Here is a 23,341-nt window from a genome sequence, read left to right on the forward strand (position 1 = left end):
TCAGAATGGATCCTTGTTGGACTTCTGAAGGAATACACATAGTAGCAGATTTAAAACCATTTAGAACAACAACTTGACATCTATTGGCGATATAAGCTGAAAACCATCGATATAAGTTGCCTCGAATCCCTATTTGTAGTAATTTGTCAAGAAGAATAGAATGGTCAATTCTATCAAATGCTTTCTTAAAGTCAGTGTATATGACATCTACTTGGGAAGGCTCCGACATATACTTTGACAGTGTTTCAGTGCAAAGAAGCAAATTTGATGTGGTTGATCTTCCATGAAGAAAGCCATTTTGATTTTCACTAAATATGTGTTTTAGGGCAAATGAACTTGCTTGTGCACTATTTTTTCTAGAACTTTAAAAAACAATCACGTTCACACAAGTAAATCTGACGTTTTAGTAGCATAAAAAATAACACTGTAAGTTTTGGTTATGTAGATAAGTAATTATACTTACTTTATAGCGTATTAGTATATTTAATAGAATGTTACAACAGCTGTTCAGTATGTGCTGCTAATAGTAATTTTCTTTGTTCAAAGTAATCAATGTTGTATATTTTTACAACCCAAGAGAAATTAGATAGACAGGTGACCTTTACGACATACAAGGGTGGGTGGAAATCATGGAGCAATTAACTAACCAAAGACGGCATTACCATTTTTATTGTAATTCAGTTTTGTTGTTTATTATAATGTGAAACTTTTATTACATCCTCTCAAACTTTTATGTCTGTGTGTTGCATGTAGCGTGACGGTCGGGCGGCGCCTATAGTTCCCAGCAGCTGACCGTGTAGTGTATACACTATTACTCATTTGTGCCAGTGCTCCACGCTATTTTGTTCGTTTATTGATTAAAACATAATATTTTATATATAATTTCGATACTATATGCTTATATTAGTAATTATGTGGAAAAACGTTTCACTTTCATCGTGGTTTCTTAAAACCACAAAATTGCTTAGTTTAAGTTCCATACTCAGATAGGAGGATCATACCTTAGGACATTTTCGTTATCCTTCTATCTATCATCCGTTCTTGCCAAAACTTTTAACAATATAAAGTCCCTTATTTTGGCTATAATTTTGATAATTATTTTAAATGAAAACTTATGAGTAGCTTAGTATTATGAGAAAAAAAAATATTATTTGTTATTGTATAGCCGAGTGGTTAGCGATCCTACCTACTAAGCTAGAGGTCCCGGGTTCGAATCTCGGTAGGTGCAAGCATTTATATGATGAATATGGATGTTTGTTTCCGAGTCATGGATGTTTAAATGTATTTATGTATGTTTATATGATATTGTGTATGTTTAAGTAAGTATATTGTATTAAATATATCATTGTCTTGTAACCCATAACACAGGCTATATATATGCTTAACTTGGGGCAAGATAATTTGTGTAAAAAGTGTGTCAATATTATTATTACTATTATTGTACTTCAGTAAATATGGCATATTATTTACGGTTAAGAATTATAAACGGTTTCCTACCTCGAACAGATAATAGCGCTAATATTTCTCATGCATTTAATTTTTTTTTTATGAAATTAAAGGGACGAGACGTACAGGACGTTCTTCTCATGGTAATTGATACGCCTGCCCATTAATGCAGTGCCACTCAGGATTCTTGAAAAGACCCGAAAATTTATCTAAATAAAGCACCTCCGTAAAGTTAACTACTCTAAGCGACACACGCTGCTAAAAACGTATGATTCATGTAATCATGATCTATAATTGACATCTCATGGACATGTATAAATATGGTTTTCTATTCCCACGATACTTTAAAAAGATTCAATGTGTAGTGTATTACTTTTAAGGCTAAGTTCATACATTTGTAATTTCTCTGGTATGCACGGCGTTTGTTCACAACTCTATATTTAGTTTTAAGTAATTATACAAGTGTTTTTATTCAAAGAGGTACCTTAGATTAAGGATTGGTTTCCGCTGCGCTCCAACTAGATACCCCATTATCTAAGAATAATAGCTTTTTTATCAAGGCAACTATTAGATGCTTGTGTGCGTGACATTTTCACACTCAATGTCATCTTTCAAATTTTGTAACATACGTTTCGTGTCATTTTACATTTTAATTAATAAAATACAAATACTTACTGATGATATTATGTGATCCCAGTGTCTTTCTTATTTCTTGTAGTATTATTTTTAGAAAGTTTTACTGCACCACCTATTTTAGTTGGGCGTAGTATTAGTTGCCGCACTTTGCGATTACGCCTGCGGTATCCAGTTGGAGCGCAGCGGAGACCAATACTTAAGCTAAATTTTTAAAGATTCTAAGAATAAATAAGAAAGGATAAATTATACAAATTCTGAGATATAAAAGATACCTAAAACAATTAGAATTACCACATATCAATATGACATTTTTATTGAATATTAACAAGTATGGCTGTATGGGCTTGATCCCTTTGCCTGTCCTTATAATGGACGATGAAACCAAAAACCGGATGGAACAGAAACGTGACGCCATCTTGCAGTAACCGACGTCCGTTGCATTGTCGCCCAGTTACCTCGTAGTCGCGCCTAAAGAAGTTTTACTTCGAAAGTATAAGATGGCAATAATTTATTACGGGGAGTGTTCGGAAGAGCTGTTTAACCTGATTCTTGCCGCCAAATTCCACCTTCGCACGACAAGCGACATATTAGGATATCATCCCCCCAGTGCGCTTTTCAAGGAGCTTTCTTCCACGTACTACAAAGGTGTGGAATGAGCTTCCTTGTGCGGTGTTTCCGGGACGATACGACATGGGTACCATCAATATAAGCGCGTTGCATCTGCGTGTTGCAAGAGAATGTGGGCGGAAAGAGAACTGTGGTGATATAGATTCGACAAACTATGTGAAGGCATTTTGTACTGCCTCCTGAGGCAGGTAGGTATTGAGGTTCTATGTCAATTCAAAGAACTTATTACAAAAAAGGGCAATTGGATACTTAACCTCCTATTATTAAGAGGTGCTGGATGGAAAAACCGGCAGTTTTCTCAGATACAATACATATAAGCTGCTTCCGCTCAAACTGATGGACAAAACCTACCTTCATGGAACAATCGTTTCGCCTCGCTGATGATAGGGATGAATTCAAAAAGCTAACGGCCAACCTAGTTTAAGTTGTATTTCCAGGACAATACGACATAGACTACTACTGTATTTGTTTAATAACTTAACATCCTTGACCGGTACGCTCGCCCTCTTCATCCATAAAAAAACCACTCACCCTTTCACGCAAACTAGAAGAACATTTGCTTGATTATATGACCTCACTCACTCCCATAAGTAATATAATAATTAATTATCCCAGAATATATTGGAAGTCAATTTACGGTCTTATTGAAAGAATAAGGATTGAAATATCAAGTACCTAAACTCGTCGCAGCGCCTACTTCGAAGTAATCAAGTGAAGCTAAAAATAAAAACATTCAACACAAAGCTCGCCAAAATCATTTTTTTTTTAAAGAGGAGCAAATACATTTACGTACTACTTCTGCGCCATATATTATAGCACAGGTAGTGTGGGACTCAACCACATACGGGCGTTCCCAATATTCATTCGTCTTTCTTCGGTTGTGGCCTACTTGAGATAAAAATCGTAACTATTGTTCACTTTTCTGTCGCAATAAACTTTTATCCGTACCACGCTGTCTGTCAATGGGAGGACGTATAGCTTACCAGCGATAGATGTTTGTATAGAAAATGCAATTCACGCGTCCCAGTATAAGGCGATAAGAATGACTTATCGGGTATATTGGGGCAGCTTGGCAGCTAATTACTGACAGTAGAAGCTAGTAATTTATTACTATCTGTAGATAGTATATTGGGAACGTCCGTGACACCATCTTCTACGCAGATGGAAGTTGGCCAAATTTGCTAACCTACTAAAACCTCCGTGAAATCAGAGAGTTGCCCTTTTTGAGAGGTTCTCCGGGATCTTTGCAGGGCATTTCAACGGAGAACAAAATCTACTAACCCAACCAACCCCTAAGAAAAGAAATATAACTTTATGACTTTAAATCCATAATAATTATAATATTTATATATTATGTTGTCATATCCCCATTTATTTGCAGTATTTTCGACTTCACGCAAATTGTCACATCTAATTTCCGTTTCGCTAAGCAATATCTATGTGTGTTGATTGCTTTTACTACCATGGGATTCGAACTACGAGATCCGTCGAGTTTAAATAACGGTTCACATCATATATGTACAAATATAATAAATAAAGTTGGAGTGACTGTTAATAATGTCAAAATAACATCTCTTTTCAAACATATGTTATATGAATATGTTTAATGTACGCAGATTTTTCTTTTTGTCTATCTGTTTGTTCCGAATAATATCCGCTGGAATTATTTCGACGATATATAAGGTTTTTTTTATTATATTAGTTACAAGTGCTGACCCGGCAATTGTTGATTTGCCATATCAGCCTAGCGCAACTCTCTAAGAAAAAAGCGATTCACTCGATTGTATGAAACGTGCAGTTATTGATAGACGAAATCCGCTACGTTATTTTAAACTATTGTCAAATCACTGCACGTTTCATACTAAACGAAATTTAAATTTTTACTTAGGCCATCCCGCCTCTTATTACGTAGTATTTACATCCTCTTTGAGCCATATAAATTTAGTACCCCGCGCCCGCTCATTGTATGAATTGTCATATGTAATGAAATGTTTTAGACTGAATTATTTATAGATGTTTTAAGTCAAAAACTATAGGTTTTGCATAAGTAATCACCAACATATCGTATACTAAAACCTTCTCCGAAACACGCTGTATCCCATGGTATAAATATTATTCCAATCAGGCATTATAACCCAAAGCTGTCTATATACTTATATACGTTATATATTATCTTCAAAAAATTAATATAATGCTTAAATGTTGTTTTTTTACACGCTTTTTATTAGCTTCACCTATATGTTTGTATGTTTGTAACCGACTTCTTTGGGCGCGATTTTGACCCACTTTAAACGGTTAGATTTCGTTCAAACTTTGTAGATTTATCGAGGACGGATGACATTACACTAATTTGACAAGATTATTCCATTATTCAATATGCAAAATAAGATTTTTGCCAATTTATATAATTATTTATTTAAATTATGTGCGAATGCATCGACTACTCAATATATTTAATAAACTATTGAATATATTGAGCGATTTCTATTTTTATACAAATCGTTATACCTACTGTAATTTTGCTGCATCACTTTACATAGAATGTGATTCGAGTAGTTTGTTGAAGTATGAATTAAAGCCCAACCCATTCCGAAGTAAATTAAATCAAATCAGTTTTTTTTTTATTTCGTAGATAAATTGCATTGCATTTGTAATATGTAATTTTTTCATACAGCTCATTCGGAAGGCAGATTTCCTTAGTGAATAATGAGCAAGAAACTCTAAGGTTGCTCTTGTCAAAACAGAATTGGTTATTATTTTCAATTATATTTAAAAAATCATTTCAATTAAGTACAATATATGCAAAGTGATGGTAAATCGTAAATTTTATATACTTTTGATATTCATACGTGTATTTTATAGACATAAATGAATAACTTTGGTTTGATTTTTCATTTATTATGCATCTCGCGTATATATAATAATAATAAGCCTTTTATTAATACCGTCAACCTTCAAATACATAATAAGACTACGCGAATAATATAAAAATATAAAAGTAATGTTATTGGAACCCCTGTATAGCTTAGTCTAATTACATATGTACGGAACTCAGCTTTCCAGTCGGACATCGAATCGTCCACTGTTTTATCGTAAGCCCCTTGCTGTGACCCAATCAGGGCAATTATCATGATTACATTATCTCAGTCGGAAGATATCCCCATCATATAAAAGTCCTCTCCTTTCTAGGTTATTTGAAACACTTGTTCGTGGAGATGAATGTTATAACATTAAATCCAAAACTAATTACAGCTTTTGGTTATTTTTATAATACAATTTCATCAAGTCATTTTTAATATTTGGTAACATACCTACGTAGCCTATTTTAACCATATTATACATATTAATGTCGTAATTATATTAACAGAGCCGTGATATAACAATTTCACTAGTGGTATTATAATTAAAAGGTAGATTGTCAGTTTTTTTCTCATGAAATTAAGGGACGAGTCCAGCAGGACGTTCAGTTGATGGTAATTGAAGTATATTTGAAGGTCAGGATATTTGAAAACCACAAAAATTCTGAGCGGCACTACAATTGCGCTCGTCACCTACAGACAAAAGATTTTAAGTCTCATTTGCTCAGTAATTTCACTAGCTACGGCGCCCTTCAGACCGAAACACAATATGATTACACATTACTGCTTATGGCAGAAATAGGTGCCGTTGTGTTATCCATAATATAGCCGGCATCTTGTGCAAAGGAGCCTCCCACTGGTGACACTACTGTGTCACTCAGGAATGTTGGTAACTCAAAATTCTAAACATAACTTCATTTGTGCTTCACTCGTTAACTCAGTTCATTAGTGAGTAATTTCACTTGCTACCGCACCCTTGAAATTAAAAAAACAAATTATGCACGTCATTACTACCATATCATCCTATGTGGGTTGTTCACCGATCAATAAAAAAGATTGTCTGAATGGATCAGTACTTTGAAATATCCATATTATTGTTAATATAGAATCAAGCAGCCACAAGTACCGTAAAATCGATCTCTGTAATAGGCTTATGAGAACCGTGACCTATCTTAGTATTGACCCACGTTGGAATCAATAGAAGGTCTTGACACTAATACCCAGCATGTCTCTTGTCAGCCAATCTTACAATAATATTACCTTTCAATCTATTCTCATAACAATTGTTAATTCATTAATTAGCACTTGTCTCAGGAACCAATCTATTTTACAGTGGAACTACTATGTTCTATACCAACAATAACTGAAGCCAGTAAATACAAATTCAAATTGTTTTAGTACGTCTTCTACTACTTCCAAAACAAGCGACGTTTTGTGGAGGGATCAACTTCCTGGTTTTTACCCTTTTCTACAGAAAATAACTCTTGATGTTAATTATTTTGACTTTGATACACCGTTTTAGGGTTCCGTTGCCAAGTGGCAAAAAAAAACGGAACCCTTATAGATTTTTCTTGTGTGTCTGTCTGTCTGTCCGTCCGTATGTCACAGCCACTTACTTTCCGAAACTATAAGAACTATACTGTTGAAACTTGGTAAGCAGATGTATTCGGATTTAACAAATACATCTATATAACTAAGATTTTTACACAAAAATAAGACAAAAACTAGAAATTTTGGGGAGGAATACTTAGAACTGAAACTCAAATTTTTTTTCCATCAAACCCATATACGTGTGGGGTATCTATGGATAGGTTTTAATAAATGATATTGAGGTTTCTATTATATTTTTTTCTAAAACGAATAGTTTGCGAGAGACTTTCAAAGTGGTAAAATGTCCTCCCCCCCCCCTGTAACTTCAAAAATTAAGAGAATGATGAAACTAAAAAAATATGATGTACATTACCATGCAAACTTCCACCAAAACTGGGTTTGTAACAAGATCTAGGAAGTAGTTTTTTTTAAATAAATCGTTGCAACGAACTACAAGAACTTTTTACTAGTATGTTACTTGCTGCTACGGAAGCCTTCATGGGCGAGTCTGACTCGCACTTGGCTGCTTTTTTGTTGTTTGCATTACATAGCGATAGTTATGATAATAATACTATATTAGATAATTAACTCACTACATTTAGTACAAGCAATTATCCGCATTTTGGTAACGCAGCACATCGCTTATCATCGAATTTGTCTTTAAAATTTCTTATGATTTAAAGGGATTACCCTCACTTCTGGGATTAATTACACAAATAAAACTGAAAACCAAATTTTATGAACGATACGGGACGCGAACCCGCGACCTCTCGCGTTCCGTGCGAGCGCTCTTTCCAACTGAGCGAACTGTTCGAGTGACGAATCGTTGATAAAATCTGTTTTTTATTTTCAATTTTATTTGATTAATTAATCCCAGAAGTTAGGGGTTATCACTTTAAAAACAGAACAAATTGTTTAGATTTGCAAGAGCGACATCTCAAGTCAATTTCCTAATATGCAAATATTGGGGTTAAGCAGGTTATCAAATGTAAAGTAGATCCTGTAGATGAAGCCACAATCTTTGAGTTGAACAAAGCATACAAGATTTTATCAATGATACGGCACTCGAACGGTTGGGTCAGTTGGAAAGAGCGCTCGCACGAAACACGAGAGGTCACGGGTTCGAGTCCCGCAACGTTCATAAAATTTTGTTTTCAGTTTTACTTGTCGAATTCGTCTTTATTTTTTAAATTATAATGTGCTAATGTGAATTGTATTTGTAACATCAAAGTGACGTGTTTCATGTCGCTCTTGAAAGAATTTGCTAATCTCGCGATTCTTCCTCGACCTAACTCAGTCACAAAATAACCTCTTGCCAACACTGATAGCTGAAATAGTCTGAAATTTTTAAAAACTTTGCTCTATAATTGCAGAATATTGCATGCTTTAATACCAAAAAGGGAACCAAAACTATATTATTTTTATCTAGATTATAATAGAACTTTGTATAATATACTCGTTCCTGCACTTGCTCATGCTGATGATGAGGGGTGATGATTAAACGAACCTAAATATAGTTTTGCTTGATTAGAATATAGTCCTTCTTTAATTGAAAACGCACATCATCACATGGCACCTATAACACAGACTCCCTTTATAGGCGACCAATCATTCCATCGGGCTCAACACGTTCTTGCAAGTCCATCGAGGACTCAGGGATGCCTGATTCCGACAAACGAGGCCATAGGTGGAGACACGTCCAAGCTGTTATGGCTTACTACCAGGCACTCAGGAAAATAAAGAGGTTCGATCGAAGACAACGGTAACCGTTGTAACGATGTCAAGTCTTAATATCATTTGTAAATGGTTGTTGTCTATTACCACTTACGTGCTATTCATTCCTTCGTCTTTGTCTAGGTTTTCGAGAATGTCTATTTCAGCAAATTTTGTCTATGTTTTTCTATTCTGTTTAATATTTGATTTTTAAACTTAGATATCTTTCTTACTACTTTTTATTATGAATGCATATGAATTTATAAGGTTTTATATTTTAGAGATTTATGAGTTTAAATTTAATCTAGATTATATGTGTTATTTTCCCTCTTAATTTAATGATATCGAACTAGTTTTAACCTTCAGTAATAAAAACAGCATGGAGAAGGTAGATTTTGTGTGTGCACGAATATAAAAATAGTACTTTACATAAACACTTCTTAGGTCTTATTAACTCTAGGGTAACCTTATTTCCGTAAAATTATTCATTTTAATTTAAAATAATATTCTCAGTTACTTATAAAGCTTCTACTATATCTGTCTGAAGCCCATTTGAATATTCGATCTGGTCTATTTAAGAAAACGTCTGATTTAAATCGGGCTAACTGCTGCTCACTAAGCACAGCACAATTGCAGCGCTGCATACGTCATTGTATCTGTCACCTACCATCAACAAATCGATAGTCAAAGCGATTCGAGTCAAAGAGATTGATGATAAAGATACCTTTCCTACTATAATTTGATAACGTAACTCCTCTTGTCGATCAAAAAAAGAAAGAAAAGACCAAGTCTTGTCAATCGTTCATTCACAACTAAATGCTCAAATAATTTTGACTAAATTGGTAATAATTATCAACTTGCTATATCTGCAGTACCTTGTTGTAACTAATATACAGTAGTGCCAGATTTACATAAGCTAGATCGAATATTGAATACTGGCACAACTATTTCAAGCATGGGATTAATTTGCATTTAAAAACCATGATATTAACTGTAAAAATATTTGATACGCAGAACGAAGTCCAATCAGAGATGGATGAAGTTAAGGACAACTGTGCAGCTCAGTTCGGCAATACAGAAGAAGCCTCCATTGAAGAGAGAAGACTCGTTTCTGAAGAGATTCTCGACTCGTCAAATACCAGAGACACAGGAAACAGTGAGAGTTTGTTAACATTATACTATTATTTAGGTAAATCTTCTTGCACCAACATTTTTTTTTAATTCTCAGGTAGAAGATACTGGATCGGAAGGTGCTACCGGTGATCAAAGATCGACCACTAGACAGAGGCGGCGCAAAGTAAGAGTTCCAAGAACTGTCGTGAATCCTGATGAAAACTTCTACTTCTACTGGCTCTGGATGATCACTATCTGTGTATTGTACAATCTCTGGACGCTCATCGTGAGGCAGAGCTTCCCTGAACTTCAGGTTAGTGAAAGTGTAATCAACTTATTAACTTTGACTATTTCGATAGAATAATCGAATCTATAATCCAATACATACTTGCTTAAAATTTCGACTGTCAATTTTTTTAATAAATGACTGCTGGAGTAGCAATGAGAGTCGCGCTTTTTGCTAACACATTCTTTCATAGAGCTTCATTGAGAGAAGTAGTTATGAAGTCACAGCTGTCCAAGAAAATATTACCCGTATCAGATCTGTTCTTTTTTTTTCTCTTCATGTTTTCTTGTTTATTTTCTTATGCAAAAGATGTTATAAATCCAATATGAAATTGGCCACGCATAATTTCAGCCTTAAATTGAGTACGGCTTTCATCTCTGGGCGGGCGCTTCCCAGTACCAACTTCTTACATTTGACCGCATGCAACGAAGAGCGGCTCGAATCATCGACGATCAGGTCACCTCCGATTGGCCTAATTCTTTGGCGTCTCTTTAAGCAAGAGCACATTATGTCAAAGTCACATTAACTTTGTTCATATAGCCTTATACTAAGCGTTATATTCGTAACAATTAATACTTCTTTACAATTCATTATTTTTAAAGTGATATCCCTCACTTCTGGGTCGTCATACATAAAAGTTTTGGAGCTATTATTGATAAATATCTGGACGACCATATTGCTCGTATTTGTAAGAATGTACAAAACTTGAACGAAAAAGAAAACTAATAGGACATCTGGATTCGAACCGGGATCCTCTGCTTTCCGGATCACCAAATGTCCCATCTGAGCTATTATAGTCTTTTATTTAGTGAAATCAGCTCAGTCTCGTGCCAGATTTTGGTGTGACAACATGTCCTGAGAATGCCTCGTGTAGAAGCGAAACACGTGTCGAATTGTTTAAAGACAAATATTGGCGGAATTAACACTAAAGAAAACTCAAATCATTTGTATAATTATGGATTAATATAATAATATTTTTTTTTGTTAAAACGTATGCAATTGAAGCTCAATGTGAAATTATACAAATTGCTATTTTAACTATTCTATAATATAGGTATATTTATAGGTCCAACTAAAGCCTAAGAAAATTTTCCGTAGCACCAAGTCAGGCTAGATATCGATTAGACTTAGATACAACTCAATGCCCTCGAGCATAGAATTATTTATTATTAGAATAAAATGGGTCAAACCGTAATGGAATAATCTTACTTTATATAACATCGTCTCTTGTCAACCTTAGCTCATGTAAGGATTGTTCAGTGATAATAAAAGTGGGGTGTACTAAAAAATATACCAATATATATTACTACATTATAATACGTAGAAATTGTCATTATATATATATATATATATATATTGGACAGAGGGTATTTAATTTAAAAATGTAATGAAGCGTTATTATCAATAATAGTTCCAAAACTTTTATATATTAGTTACATGACTAATTACTTGTTTAGACGTGTAGTAACAGCAAAATGTTCGCGTTATCGCAAAAATATGGCCGCAGCATAACTAGTAAAAACTATTCTGAATTCAAAGCAATCCCAGACTGATAAATCGAGTAGTGGAAACGTGGAAAAGACTACCGCAAACAGTGATAAGTGGACCCTTAGTGAACTCTTTTATAAAAGACTGGACAAACATTTACTTTTTTTTAATGAAAATACGGGACGAGACGAGCAGGCCGTTCAAATGATGGTAATTGATACGCCCTACCCATTACAATGCAGTGCCGCACATGATTCTTGAAAAACCCAAAAATTTTGAGCGGCACTTCAATTACGCTCGTCACCTTGAGAAATTAGATGTCAAGTCTCATTTGCCCAGTAATTTCACTAGCTACGGCGCCCTTCAGACCGAAACCCAGTAATCTTTCTGCGCAAGACTTTGCCGCTCGTCTTCAAAATGTTTTTGGGAAGAAGCATCTTGCTTGAGCACCGTGAGGCGATGGTCTCAATTGTAATTTCACTAGCTAAGGCGCCCATCAGACCGGAAACACAGAAATATTTGCCATTACATATTAATCTGCTTCACTGCAGAAATAGGCGTCATTGTGGTACCCATAATCTAGCCGGCATCCTGTGCAAAGGAGCCTCCCACCGGTATTATTAGACAAGTACAGTGATATATGACACACATCAGCAAAAACTGCTGCTAGTGTATTCAGTATATTTAGTAGTTAGTAGATCTACTATATTTTGCCAAGCATTTAAAATCTTATAGACCTTAACGATTTAGGTTATCCTCTGGTGGTAAAAAAGAGAGTTAAGGCTATAGTCATCTGATTGACAAGTATCCTGTGCCATTTAACCATTCCATGGTCAGATTGAATGACATGAATGACAGTGAGATCTGGAAGACCATATTATATAATACAGTGACATTCCATGCCGACAGAAGTGAAAAATTTAACAATTTCGGGTGTTTTTTGAAATCGCCAGGAAATATTATGAGTGTATTTCAACCCAAACTCTTGTCTTGTGTAAACGAGGCCTATAAATTATATGTAACTACACGTATATAATTTACAGCGGTTTATTGTTTTTTCCCATCTCAGAAAATGCCAACAAACATATTATAAAAATACTAGCTGACCCAGCAAACGTTCTATTGCCGATATTAAAATCGCGATACAAAAGTAACTGTTGATCGTAGATGGGTGAAAATTTGAAGTTGTATGTATTTTTTAATGCTGACTCATAATCAAATTTAAAAAAAAATGTCAAATGACCACCCTTAACATTTAGGGGGATGAAAAATAAATTTTGTCCGATTCTCAGACCTACCCAATATGCACTCAAAATTTCATGAGAATCCGTCAAGCCGTTTCGGAGGAGTTCAAAGTTTGACACCATGACACGAGAATTTTATATATTAGATATTATTTTACTCTTTATATAAGTATGTACACCTCAATTAATACCAATTCCGTGTCAATATTTACCCTAAAAACATTAGGGTACACGTTAATAACAAATCGATTATATAAATTAAATGGGAACATTATTTTCGTAATGAAACGCCGATAAAGCTTTCGTACGGGACACGTTCCTAATTAAAGTAAGTGAAGGTGAGAGAAAATATTTGTTCTAGTAAGACCCCGAGCTTTTATAAGAAGCGTTTTATTACTCGCACTTTAGTCGAGGATGCTACAGGGTTATGAAGGAAATATTTTTGTTTGAACGAAAAATTACGAAACAGCAAGCGGAATTACTGTCGCTTCAGGGCAACATTGTACTTAAGAGGATTATACTGGACATTAGACGAAAATTGTAATGTTTCTTTCAAATTTCAAACTAAAATTTAGTTCTATAAAGTACAAAACTCAGTAAAGGCGCCTTTTCACTAGGTCGCAAGCGGTACGACTGTAGCAGCGCGACAATCGCGCGGCTCTATTTTGTATAACTCATTCGAGTCAAGCGCACGTTTGAAGTATGAAGCAAGTACGCAAGTATGAAGAAGTGCGCCACCCCAATCTAAACAAGTCGCGCGGCTGCAGTTGTAATGAAAAGGCATCAGCGATGCGACTAGTGAAAAGGCGCTCTTACGGCCATGTTTCCAGAACGATACTACATGTATATCTTCGAAAAAAGCGCGTATTCTTTTTAGAAGGAAGGGGCAATGCTTCTGTCATCGCTCTGGAGTTGCTGCAGAATGTGGGCGGCGATGATCACTTAACATCCGCTAACCCATACGCTAATGAACCTCCATTGATACAAACACAGTTTAAAGAACATATAACCAAATTGTATATTTCATTAAAAAGAGCACAAATAAAGACTGCTGAGAGAGTTTCTTATGCCGCTTCTTCTCTCTCAGAGCGTCATTTGTTTCGGAAACAAATGATAGCGGTAGTAGTATCTAGTATAATAGAAATTACATCAAAAAGAATTCTGAAGGAATCAATTTTGAGAAAATAAATGCCTTTTATGCCTCTTTATGCCTTTAAGAGTACGAAATATATATTTGATCAAAGTTGACTCCTTAATAATTCTTTTTGATAGTACTTTCTTTGATTAACGCGAGTGTTACACATTTATCAAAATTTTAATGTCAATTTAATCACAACCACCACTTTAAAAACAAATATCGATAGAGAGAGAAGAAACAGTACGAGAAACATAAGTCTATATGAATAATCTCTTAAGGTATATCTATATATACACAGTATGTATACGTATAAATGTATTAGTTCGACATGAGGAGAGGTTTAGTGTAAGATTGGAAGATTGGAAACTATTCAAGAGCAAGTCAATCTCCAAGCTAAGCTGATGTAGCTTAAACCTTGTCTACGTAAAAGCTTCGTATCCAGACTGTACAATATGCAAATGTTAGGTTTGACTATTTCTATCATATGATAACAATTGGTCAGCTGGTATAGAAACATCTAAGTCAATTGTAGTAATAAGCCCTAAATAAAAAAAAGGATTGTGTGGTCTTATGAAACCACGGTAAAAGTGAAACTTTTTTTTTAACTTTTCTTAACCAAAAATTTTTTTTTGGAATAAATTCCATTAAGGGTACAATAACAACAGTTACATTAATCAGTGACAAACAACATTTACATTAAACACTGACAAAAACAAACAAAATAGCGTGGAGCACTGGCACAAATGAGTAATAGTCTATACACTACACGGTCAGTTGCTGCGAACTATAGGCGCCGCCCGACCGTCACGCGACATGCAACACACAGACGAAAAAGTTTAAAACGATGTAATAAAAGTTTCACTTTAATAAATATAATTTTATTACGAACATAGTTGAGTAAATTAGTGTCTGTTGATAACCTGATATTTGCCTGATATTTGTTCGATTACGATAGCCCCTTTTATTCGAATCTTCTTATGAAATATATTCTTAGCCATCGGCTAACTTATAACGGACAGTCCTAAGTGCAGAGGCTGTCTAGCCGAGGACGAAACGGTTACTCAAGTAATCCTGGAATGTGCGGGGGTGGCCAATTAATGGGCAAAAACCTTAACCAATACGAGGTCGCTCCAGGAAGTCTACGAACACGCCAGGAATGTTCTGAACTTCTGGAAGGAGCTGGGGTGGTTGGAGTAACTGGCCAATACTGCACGCAAAATGGACCCATACTAGTGGTTTAATTGCGGAAACCGGAGCCCCTATACCATACCATACCATATTCTAAGCTACCAACTGGAAGTTCCGCAAACTTGACTTTTGCATTGGGCTGTCTTAGCTTAAGGCGACACCAAATGCCAGTGACCTTGAGCGATATGAGTTCACGGCTGCCGGTCCGCCATCTATGTAACAAAGCCGATATTTTCAAAATTCTTGCGTGAAAAACAGTTTATATGCCTACAATCCTCGTTATTCACTACTAATCTGAATATATTAACCTACACAAAAAAGTACAAGCTATAAGAATAACTTTTCTGAGAGAAGTACCAAAAAAATGCGTCACGCTATGCCAAAAAACTTGTTTAACTTCAAAGAAAAGTGATAGTTCAAAAAGGCTCGGCAGTGTTAACTATAACCAACAGCAAGCATTAGCAACCTACAAATAAGACTTAAGGACATGTGTAACAGGATTAATTAGTGTTCATAGCTCGAAATGCTATACTTTCACCACAAAACATGTCTAAAAACACCATGTTTGCGTGTTTTCTGCTTACTCTTCGCCTTAAGCAGTATAATTTCAGCTGTCAAATGACCACAAAAACGAAATCAAAAATGATGCTAAGCTTACCTACATTCTGCAAAATTTCACGTAAGTAAAGTCTGAGCAGTCTGAATACGCTCAGCCTAAGTAGCTTGAAGTATCGAGTTTCTACTTGCTACTAACTTCAGGCATGTTCATTCGTTAATCACGGACATTGACAAGTTATTTACAATATTTTTAAATACTTCAATATTATGGTTCTGTATAAAACATACAATTTCGCATTTTAAATTGTTACAGTGATTTATAAAAAACGTAAAAATTTGTATATTTCTAAACTCGGACAAATAAACCAATGGAAACGAAACCAAGAAGGAAACAATATTAGCGTGTCAAGGGGGTACTACAATGGTCAAATAATGATAGTAATGCTTCGAGCTCTAAACAAAATAGAAATGATAAGTGAATGAATGAGTGCTACATATAATCCAAACAAATTACTTACGCGACAGCTTTGAAGCCTTAGATACTTTTACCTTAGATATTGATACGTCTAGATAGATCGTTGAAAAATTGAGGTTAACGGATAACCTCTATTTTGAGCAACGCACGCACACTAACACAAAGTGACATACAAATCGCGAATGTAAGACGTAGCTTGTCACGCACACTAAAGTATTAAACCTGACGTGTTTTCTATCAAGAGGATCTAGCAAGAGGCTCTATCTAGCGTATAGATTATCTAAGTTTAGAGCATGTACATGTACTTTTTAAAATGACGTTTTGTATTTAGCTTGCGTCACGCACGAGTAAAAAAATAAGGACTCCGTGTCACCTTACATAACAGTGAGTCACCATAACAAGCCGGTAAACATGTAAATACATACCCCCACGCATACACTTACACTAATACAAGCCGATCGGCCGCCATTATGAGATTTGCCATCGTCTGTGACAGATCAGTTTGCGTCGCAACAAAATATTTTAAAAATGCCGTTGTGCGTTGTGGAAAAGTTTAAAAACAATATTATAAAAGTATTTGTGTATATATGATTATCTAAGGGAGAAAAAATTGTGTAACTGGTATACCCCGTAACCTCACACACACTATAATAAAGGTGCTTCACTTGCTAATATCACGGCGCGGAGTCCTTCTTTTTTTACGAGTCCGTGAGCTTGCGTATGAAATTTTAATTATTTTTCAAAAAATGCCACTTTAATAGGTTAAAATTATAGGTACACGTGAAAAGACACATTTATTGAATGTCTGCGAATATTTAAACAAAACAAAACATCACCCATTTTCGTAATATTTCACTTTGAGATCTCGAGTAAGACTAGTGCTAATAAAATGGACGCAAAATACATTTATTTATATATTTATTTACGGTGTGTGTGGATTAATGCATCTAGTGTACCATGGCCTACTATTATTGTTGATACAGTAATTATAGTATGCTGTACATTGTAGTTTCAGTATTTTTGTTGCATCACTTTACATATATTGTAACTGAAATGATTTGTAAAACGATGAAAATGTAAATCTTGATTTAAAAGAGTGGCAAGTAGCGGTAGATTCAATAACAAAAAAACTTTTTCTTTGACATTCATCAGTGTCATTTCTGTGACCCACATGAATAAAGTGATTTTGATTTGATTTGAGGGCAAGGAATACTAAAGGCGAACACCGGCCTTGTTATGCATCGTATGGTTAATACATCAAAGATTTTAAATGAATAATAGAAATGTTATATAGGACAATAATATTAATGGCAATAGCTAGATATAAATCTAAGCCCCCTGGTGGTTGTAACAGTAAACAATTGTAATAAACAGCATCTTTCAGTAAACTAAGAACCGGAACGGAGGCCCTGCATTTAACGAGGTGTGTGTCCAGGATCGCCGCACTTAGGAACACAGAGCTCGTATAAATCTTTACCTTTTTATGTCTTTGTTCAACGTTTTCTTTATAATTGGGTACTTATATGACTTAATCTTTTTTGGGTTCCGTAGCCAAATGGCAAAAAACCGGAACCCTTATAGATTCTTCATGTCTGTCTGTCTGTACGTGTATGTTACAAGCACTTTTTTCCAAAACTATAAGAACTATACTGTTGAAACTTGGAGTAGATGTGTTCTGTGAACAAAATTTTATGAACGATGCGGGATTCGAACCCACGACCTCCGGCGTTCCGTGCCGGTGTTCTAACCAACTGAGCTAACCGTCAGAGTACCGCCTCGTTATAAAATTCTATTTGCTTTGTTCAACTCTCAGGTTGTGGCTTCATCTCAACGATCTACTTTTTTACAGTTGAAAACCTGCTCAACCCAATATTTGCGTATTAGGAAATTGACTTGAGATGTCGCTCTTGTAAATCTAAACATTATGTTATGTTTTTAAAGTGATAACCCTCACTTCTAGGATTAATACACAAATAAAATTTGAAAAACAAAATTTTATGAACGATGCGGGATTCGAACCCACGACCTCCGGCGTTCCGTGTCGGTGTTATATGTTATGTTTTTTTTAAAGTGATAACCCTCACTTCTAGGATTAATACACATAATCTTACTAGATCTTTCAGACAGTTAAACAGCTATGTGCAGACTTTAATATTCATTTCTAATTGAATTTAACTATATATACATAGACAAGAACTAAATTACATCTATGCTGCACTTCTAAATTAGGTGTAAATGAAACTACACAACATCGGATCTTAATTGCATCATCCTACCTAATTCAACACATTCCTTATTCTAATTATTTTTATAAAACATTATAGAACACTAATAGCTATTGATTTTATAAAACTTATTTAGCACTTCTTACAATTATTATCATGACACTTAATATTAACTGATTTACAACTTAAACTACAAACTGTCTCTCTGTCGTGCACTTAAAATAAACGTTATTTAACTAAATTATGGGATATAACATATTTTTATTGGTTGCGTGTAATACAATATTAATAACAGTATTGTAATATTGTTCTTTCGACGTTAATAAAATAGCACGAGGAATAAATTTTTTAAAGGCTTTTCCTTTTGTTACGTTAAAGAAGTATAACTTCTTGTGTGCATACTGAGCATGCAAACCAAGACATAAATAATGATGTGCGCTAAAAATAAAATTAAAATACAAACCCACAGGCATTTAGGAACTTAAACTCTTGGAGGGTCACATGTCACTATCACATTTTGCAAAACAAAGATCACATTTTGTTTTGGCTTTCTCTGTTTAATCAGAAAAATCCTTAAAACTTTTATGTTATTTGATCAATTGAATTAGTTATTTTATCATTTTATTTGTTACCTATTCTAGTTTTAAAAATAAAATATCAATATAAATCAAAAGAGATGATTCATGCCACCAAATTACACCTTCGCACGACATGCTAGTTCCGTTCCTTCACCGTGCGGTTTTCAAGGAACTTTCTTCCACGTTACAAACAAGCTGTGGAATGAGCTTAATAGTACAGTGTTTCCGGGACGATAACACATAACCACATTGGTACCTCCAAAAAATGCGCGTACACCCATGTAAAAGACTGGCAACGCTCATGTGATTCCTCTAGTGTATCAAGAGAATGTGAGCGATGATGACCACTTAACACCAGGTGACCGTAGGCTCGTTTTGTCGTTCGCTTCGTCGTATTAAACTTTAAACACAAAGTCCTTAAAAGTGATGTTTGTGGCTTGAAACGTTTTTCAGGAACGACGTCCAATTGTTATTCGAAATCAAATCCTTATTGCCTAAGATTATAGAGTTTTTTAACTGGCTACTATGGTTTATTGTAAATAGTAAATATAAAACTTCAATTAAGTATTAAAATTATATACTACAGATGACTGTAAACTATCAACAAAAATGTACCTAGGTGTAAACACACCTGGCAACCCTAATGTAGCAGGTGACTGAGAGCTGGCAACCATATTTTTTTCAATTCTTTACATAATTTTCTTTAAATGACGTACAATTTATTGAAAAACATATTGGTGCAATTTATTTGTACTAAAGTCAATAACAACTTGCGGCCAACTTTTATAGGCAACCTATGGCTTAGAGCATAGTTTCTCTACCTTATTTTGCTCACCGCCCACTTTGAGAATATGTTTTTTTCTAGAGTATTTTCGTGTATTTTTTTGCCTTTTTAGACTATATTTTTTAATCTACCCACGCCCTATGTGCGCCATCCCAATGCCCCCTAATTTTCTCTGGGTCTCCTACTGCCCCCCCGAAAGTCTCAAACAAGGGGGCGTTATAGCCCACGTTGAGAACCTATGGTTTAGGGAGTATGCAATGTATTATTGCATACTCCTTAAGCACTTAACGTTTATTTAAACTTACTTTTATCAAAAGAACACGTATGTACCTGCAGAATGGAGCGGTGGAATCTTATACTATTATGCGGTAAAGAGGAACGGCAAACTAATGTTTTGCCAAAAAAAGTCCAACTGACCTGTAATACACAAAGAACAAGCAGAAAGCTAATATTCATGGAGCGTTTGTACCTTAGTTGATTACATTTCGCTTTGCGACGCCGTAAAACATTCTCAAGGGAATACTACGGGTCTTATACCTACAACCCTGCTTGCGATATTATCACCCTTGGTCGGGAAATCGATTAAGCTTAATGACAATATAAGGATTGGAGAGACATGCCTTAATACGGTGGTGATTAATAAGTTAATTAATTGACTGTTTTTAAGTAATCATAAATATATTGATGTTCTTAATTTAAAATCACGCCCTATAATATAAGAAAATCACGTCGTATAAAATCAAAGGGGACATATGGGACATGCCTAAAAATACACCATTGCTTAGACAGCTATATCTATACGTTGCCGCATTTACTCTAGTTGTTTAAAGCTTTCTTGGTCAATAAGCAGCAATGTAAAACATATATTCAGTTCAGGTTTGATACGGAGAGTAACAGTTGACACACGAATAAGGAGAAAAGTGTGCTTACAATTGTCCTTAAGTACACATTTGCCATTCCGCTATCAAACTGCAAATGATGTGTCCTAATATATGTATAGACCGTCGTTGGTAGCAGTCATTAGATACTATCAAAAATAATGATTAATAAGTTTATTGCCTTGAAGTAAATTTAAATATACAAAATCTACTTATTAGAAAAACATACATTCAGACAAAATATGGGGAGTCGACTCGGTTTATGCTGCTTGAGATAATTATTTCACGCAGCACTGGCTTTGAGCCATCCCCATCTCCCCAGTATGTCAGGTAGGATTCATAGTAAATAGAGTGCATTAGATATTTTATCATTTTCTTTTCAACTTTTCCTTTAACACAATAATAATTCATTTAAGTTCCTGTATCCCCTAGCTGGGGCAGAGGGCAGCCACAGTGCATCTCCATCGGACCGATGACCAGCCTGAGCATCTCTCTTCATTCCACTCCAGCTCTTTCCGATGTCTTTTGTTTCGTTAATTTTGTGTTACCCTTGAGGTTTCCAGTCTAGGGCTTGCCTCGGTATATGGTTCGGATCTCTCCGGAGTGTGTTACCTATCCAGCTCCATTTGATACGCCCTGCCCATTACAATGTAGTGCCGCTCAGGATCCTTGAAAAACACAAAAATTCTGAGCGGCAAAACAATAGCGCTCGTCACCTCGAGACATTAGATATTAAGTCTCATTTGCACAGTAATTTCACTAGCTACAGCGCCCTTCAGACCGAAACACAATAATGCTTATACATTACTGCCTCATGGCAGAAATAGATGCCGTTGTGGTAACCATAATCAAGCCGGCATCCGGTGCAAAGGAGCCTCCATTCCAACTTCCACGTTTCACACCGATACAGCAATACGGTCTTCACGTTGGACCGGACACAATAATAGATATGTTGTATAATGTTCTATATTCTTGTCCGCAGGCCATGTGCCACTACTTCTGGGTCGCGTGCGACGGCATCAGTGACATAATATTTGCACTGGACCTCGTCGTCCAGTTGAGGACTGGATATCTTGAACAAGGTTTGATGGTAAGCATCTAAGATATCATATTACATATTATAAGCTTTGTCATTTAAAAACTCTCATATTCAATTCGCTATTTTACACTCTTATTTATTCACTTTAATAATATAATCAGCTTGATCTGAGTTACAAACGAAAAATCTAGGGTGTTATCACATCAAATATCGGTCATCATTGAGACGAGAAGAGGGAACGAAGGAACTTAAAACAGGTTAAGTGGTTGTGTTCTATAACTATTACAGATATCAAAAAACTTTAAACTGATATCGAAAGTACATTTCCTAATTAGTAAAATGACATCAATATCTTTTTTTAAATCAAATGAGAAGTAATCCATTATTTATTATTAAACACATTATATACATTTAGTATCTATGCGATTAGTGGAAAGATTTTAGTGTCCTTATTTTTCAAGGTTATTTTAGCTTAATACTAATATTAAAGGAAACTATTCATAAATCTTATTATTTAATTGAATAATATTTATTTCTTAGGATGTAAGTACAAAATTTTATATTCAAAGCAGATGTTCGAAGTGCATTCTTATAATGCGGTACAATTTTCTTTTCCTTCTACTTCATACTAAATGTATTGGACTGTTTAATTTAATACGTAAGTATCTATCCCTACTCTGTCGTTTATTATTAAAATTTTGGATACTTTTCGTTTGATTTTAAAAAGTTCAACATCAGCTGGAAGACGTCCACTGCTGGACAAAGGCCTCCCCCAAAGATTTCCACGATGATCGGGCCTGCGCTGACCTCATCCAACGTATTCCGGCGATCTTGGCCAGATCGTCGGTCGATCTTGTGGGTCCTACGAGGACTTTACAGCCCCAATAAATGGCCGCTATCCTTCGAACTGTGTGCCCTGCCCACTGCCACTTCAGTTTCGCTATCATTTGGGCTATGTAACTTTGGTTCTCCTTCGGATCTCCTCATTTCTGATTCGATCTCGCAGGGAAACTCCGAGCACAGCCCTCTCCATTGCCCTCTGAGTGACCATTAGTTTTCTGATAAGGCCCATAGTTAGCGACCATGACTAAAAGTTATTAATGTCATTTTACTGTAATAGTTACAAAATAATCGCTTGGTGACACTAAACGATTACATCCTGTATACCTAATTATTATTACATCGGCACCGATTCCCTTCAAGCAATAAAACAGCTTTGCTGCTGTAATAAGGTTGATCAATAATAGAGGTATACGAATATTTTCTAGTGCGCCGATCATTTGTTACACCGCTGTGAGTGGTATTACTATATATATATATATATATATATATATGTGGGAATGAAGCGGCCGAAAAAAGAATAAGCCCGCTGAGTTTCTTGCGTCCTTTCACCTCAGGTCTGAGGCATCCATTCTACCGATACTACCCATTCAGTTCAGTTTTTGACTTGCAATAAATGATTGATAATCTATTTTGA

At 35.2% G+C, this 23,341-nt stretch overlaps 1 protein-coding gene across 1 annotated transcript in view; it reads left to right on the plus strand.

The window, feature by feature from the left end:
• The window catches only part of LOC126966438 (cyclic nucleotide-gated cation channel alpha-3), a 315,362-nt gene that overhangs the window by 287,784 nt on the left and 4,237 nt on the right, over positions 1 to 23,341 (plus strand). The window contains exons 4-7 of the mRNA XM_050810481.1: positions 8,758 to 8,901; positions 9,885 to 10,026; positions 10,099 to 10,296; positions 21,808 to 21,915. Coding sequence (XP_050666438.1) covers positions 8,758 to 8,901; positions 9,885 to 10,026; positions 10,099 to 10,296; positions 21,808 to 21,915 — 592 coding nt within the window. The remainder of the gene's footprint in view (positions 1 to 8,757; positions 8,902 to 9,884; positions 10,027 to 10,098; positions 10,297 to 21,807; positions 21,916 to 23,341) is intronic.

Source organism: Leptidea sinapis, chromosome 1 (genome assembly GCF_905404315.1).
Source record: "Leptidea sinapis chromosome 1, ilLepSina1.1, whole genome shotgun sequence".
Classification (NCBI taxonomy): domain Eukaryota; kingdom Metazoa; phylum Arthropoda; class Insecta; order Lepidoptera; family Pieridae; genus Leptidea; species Leptidea sinapis.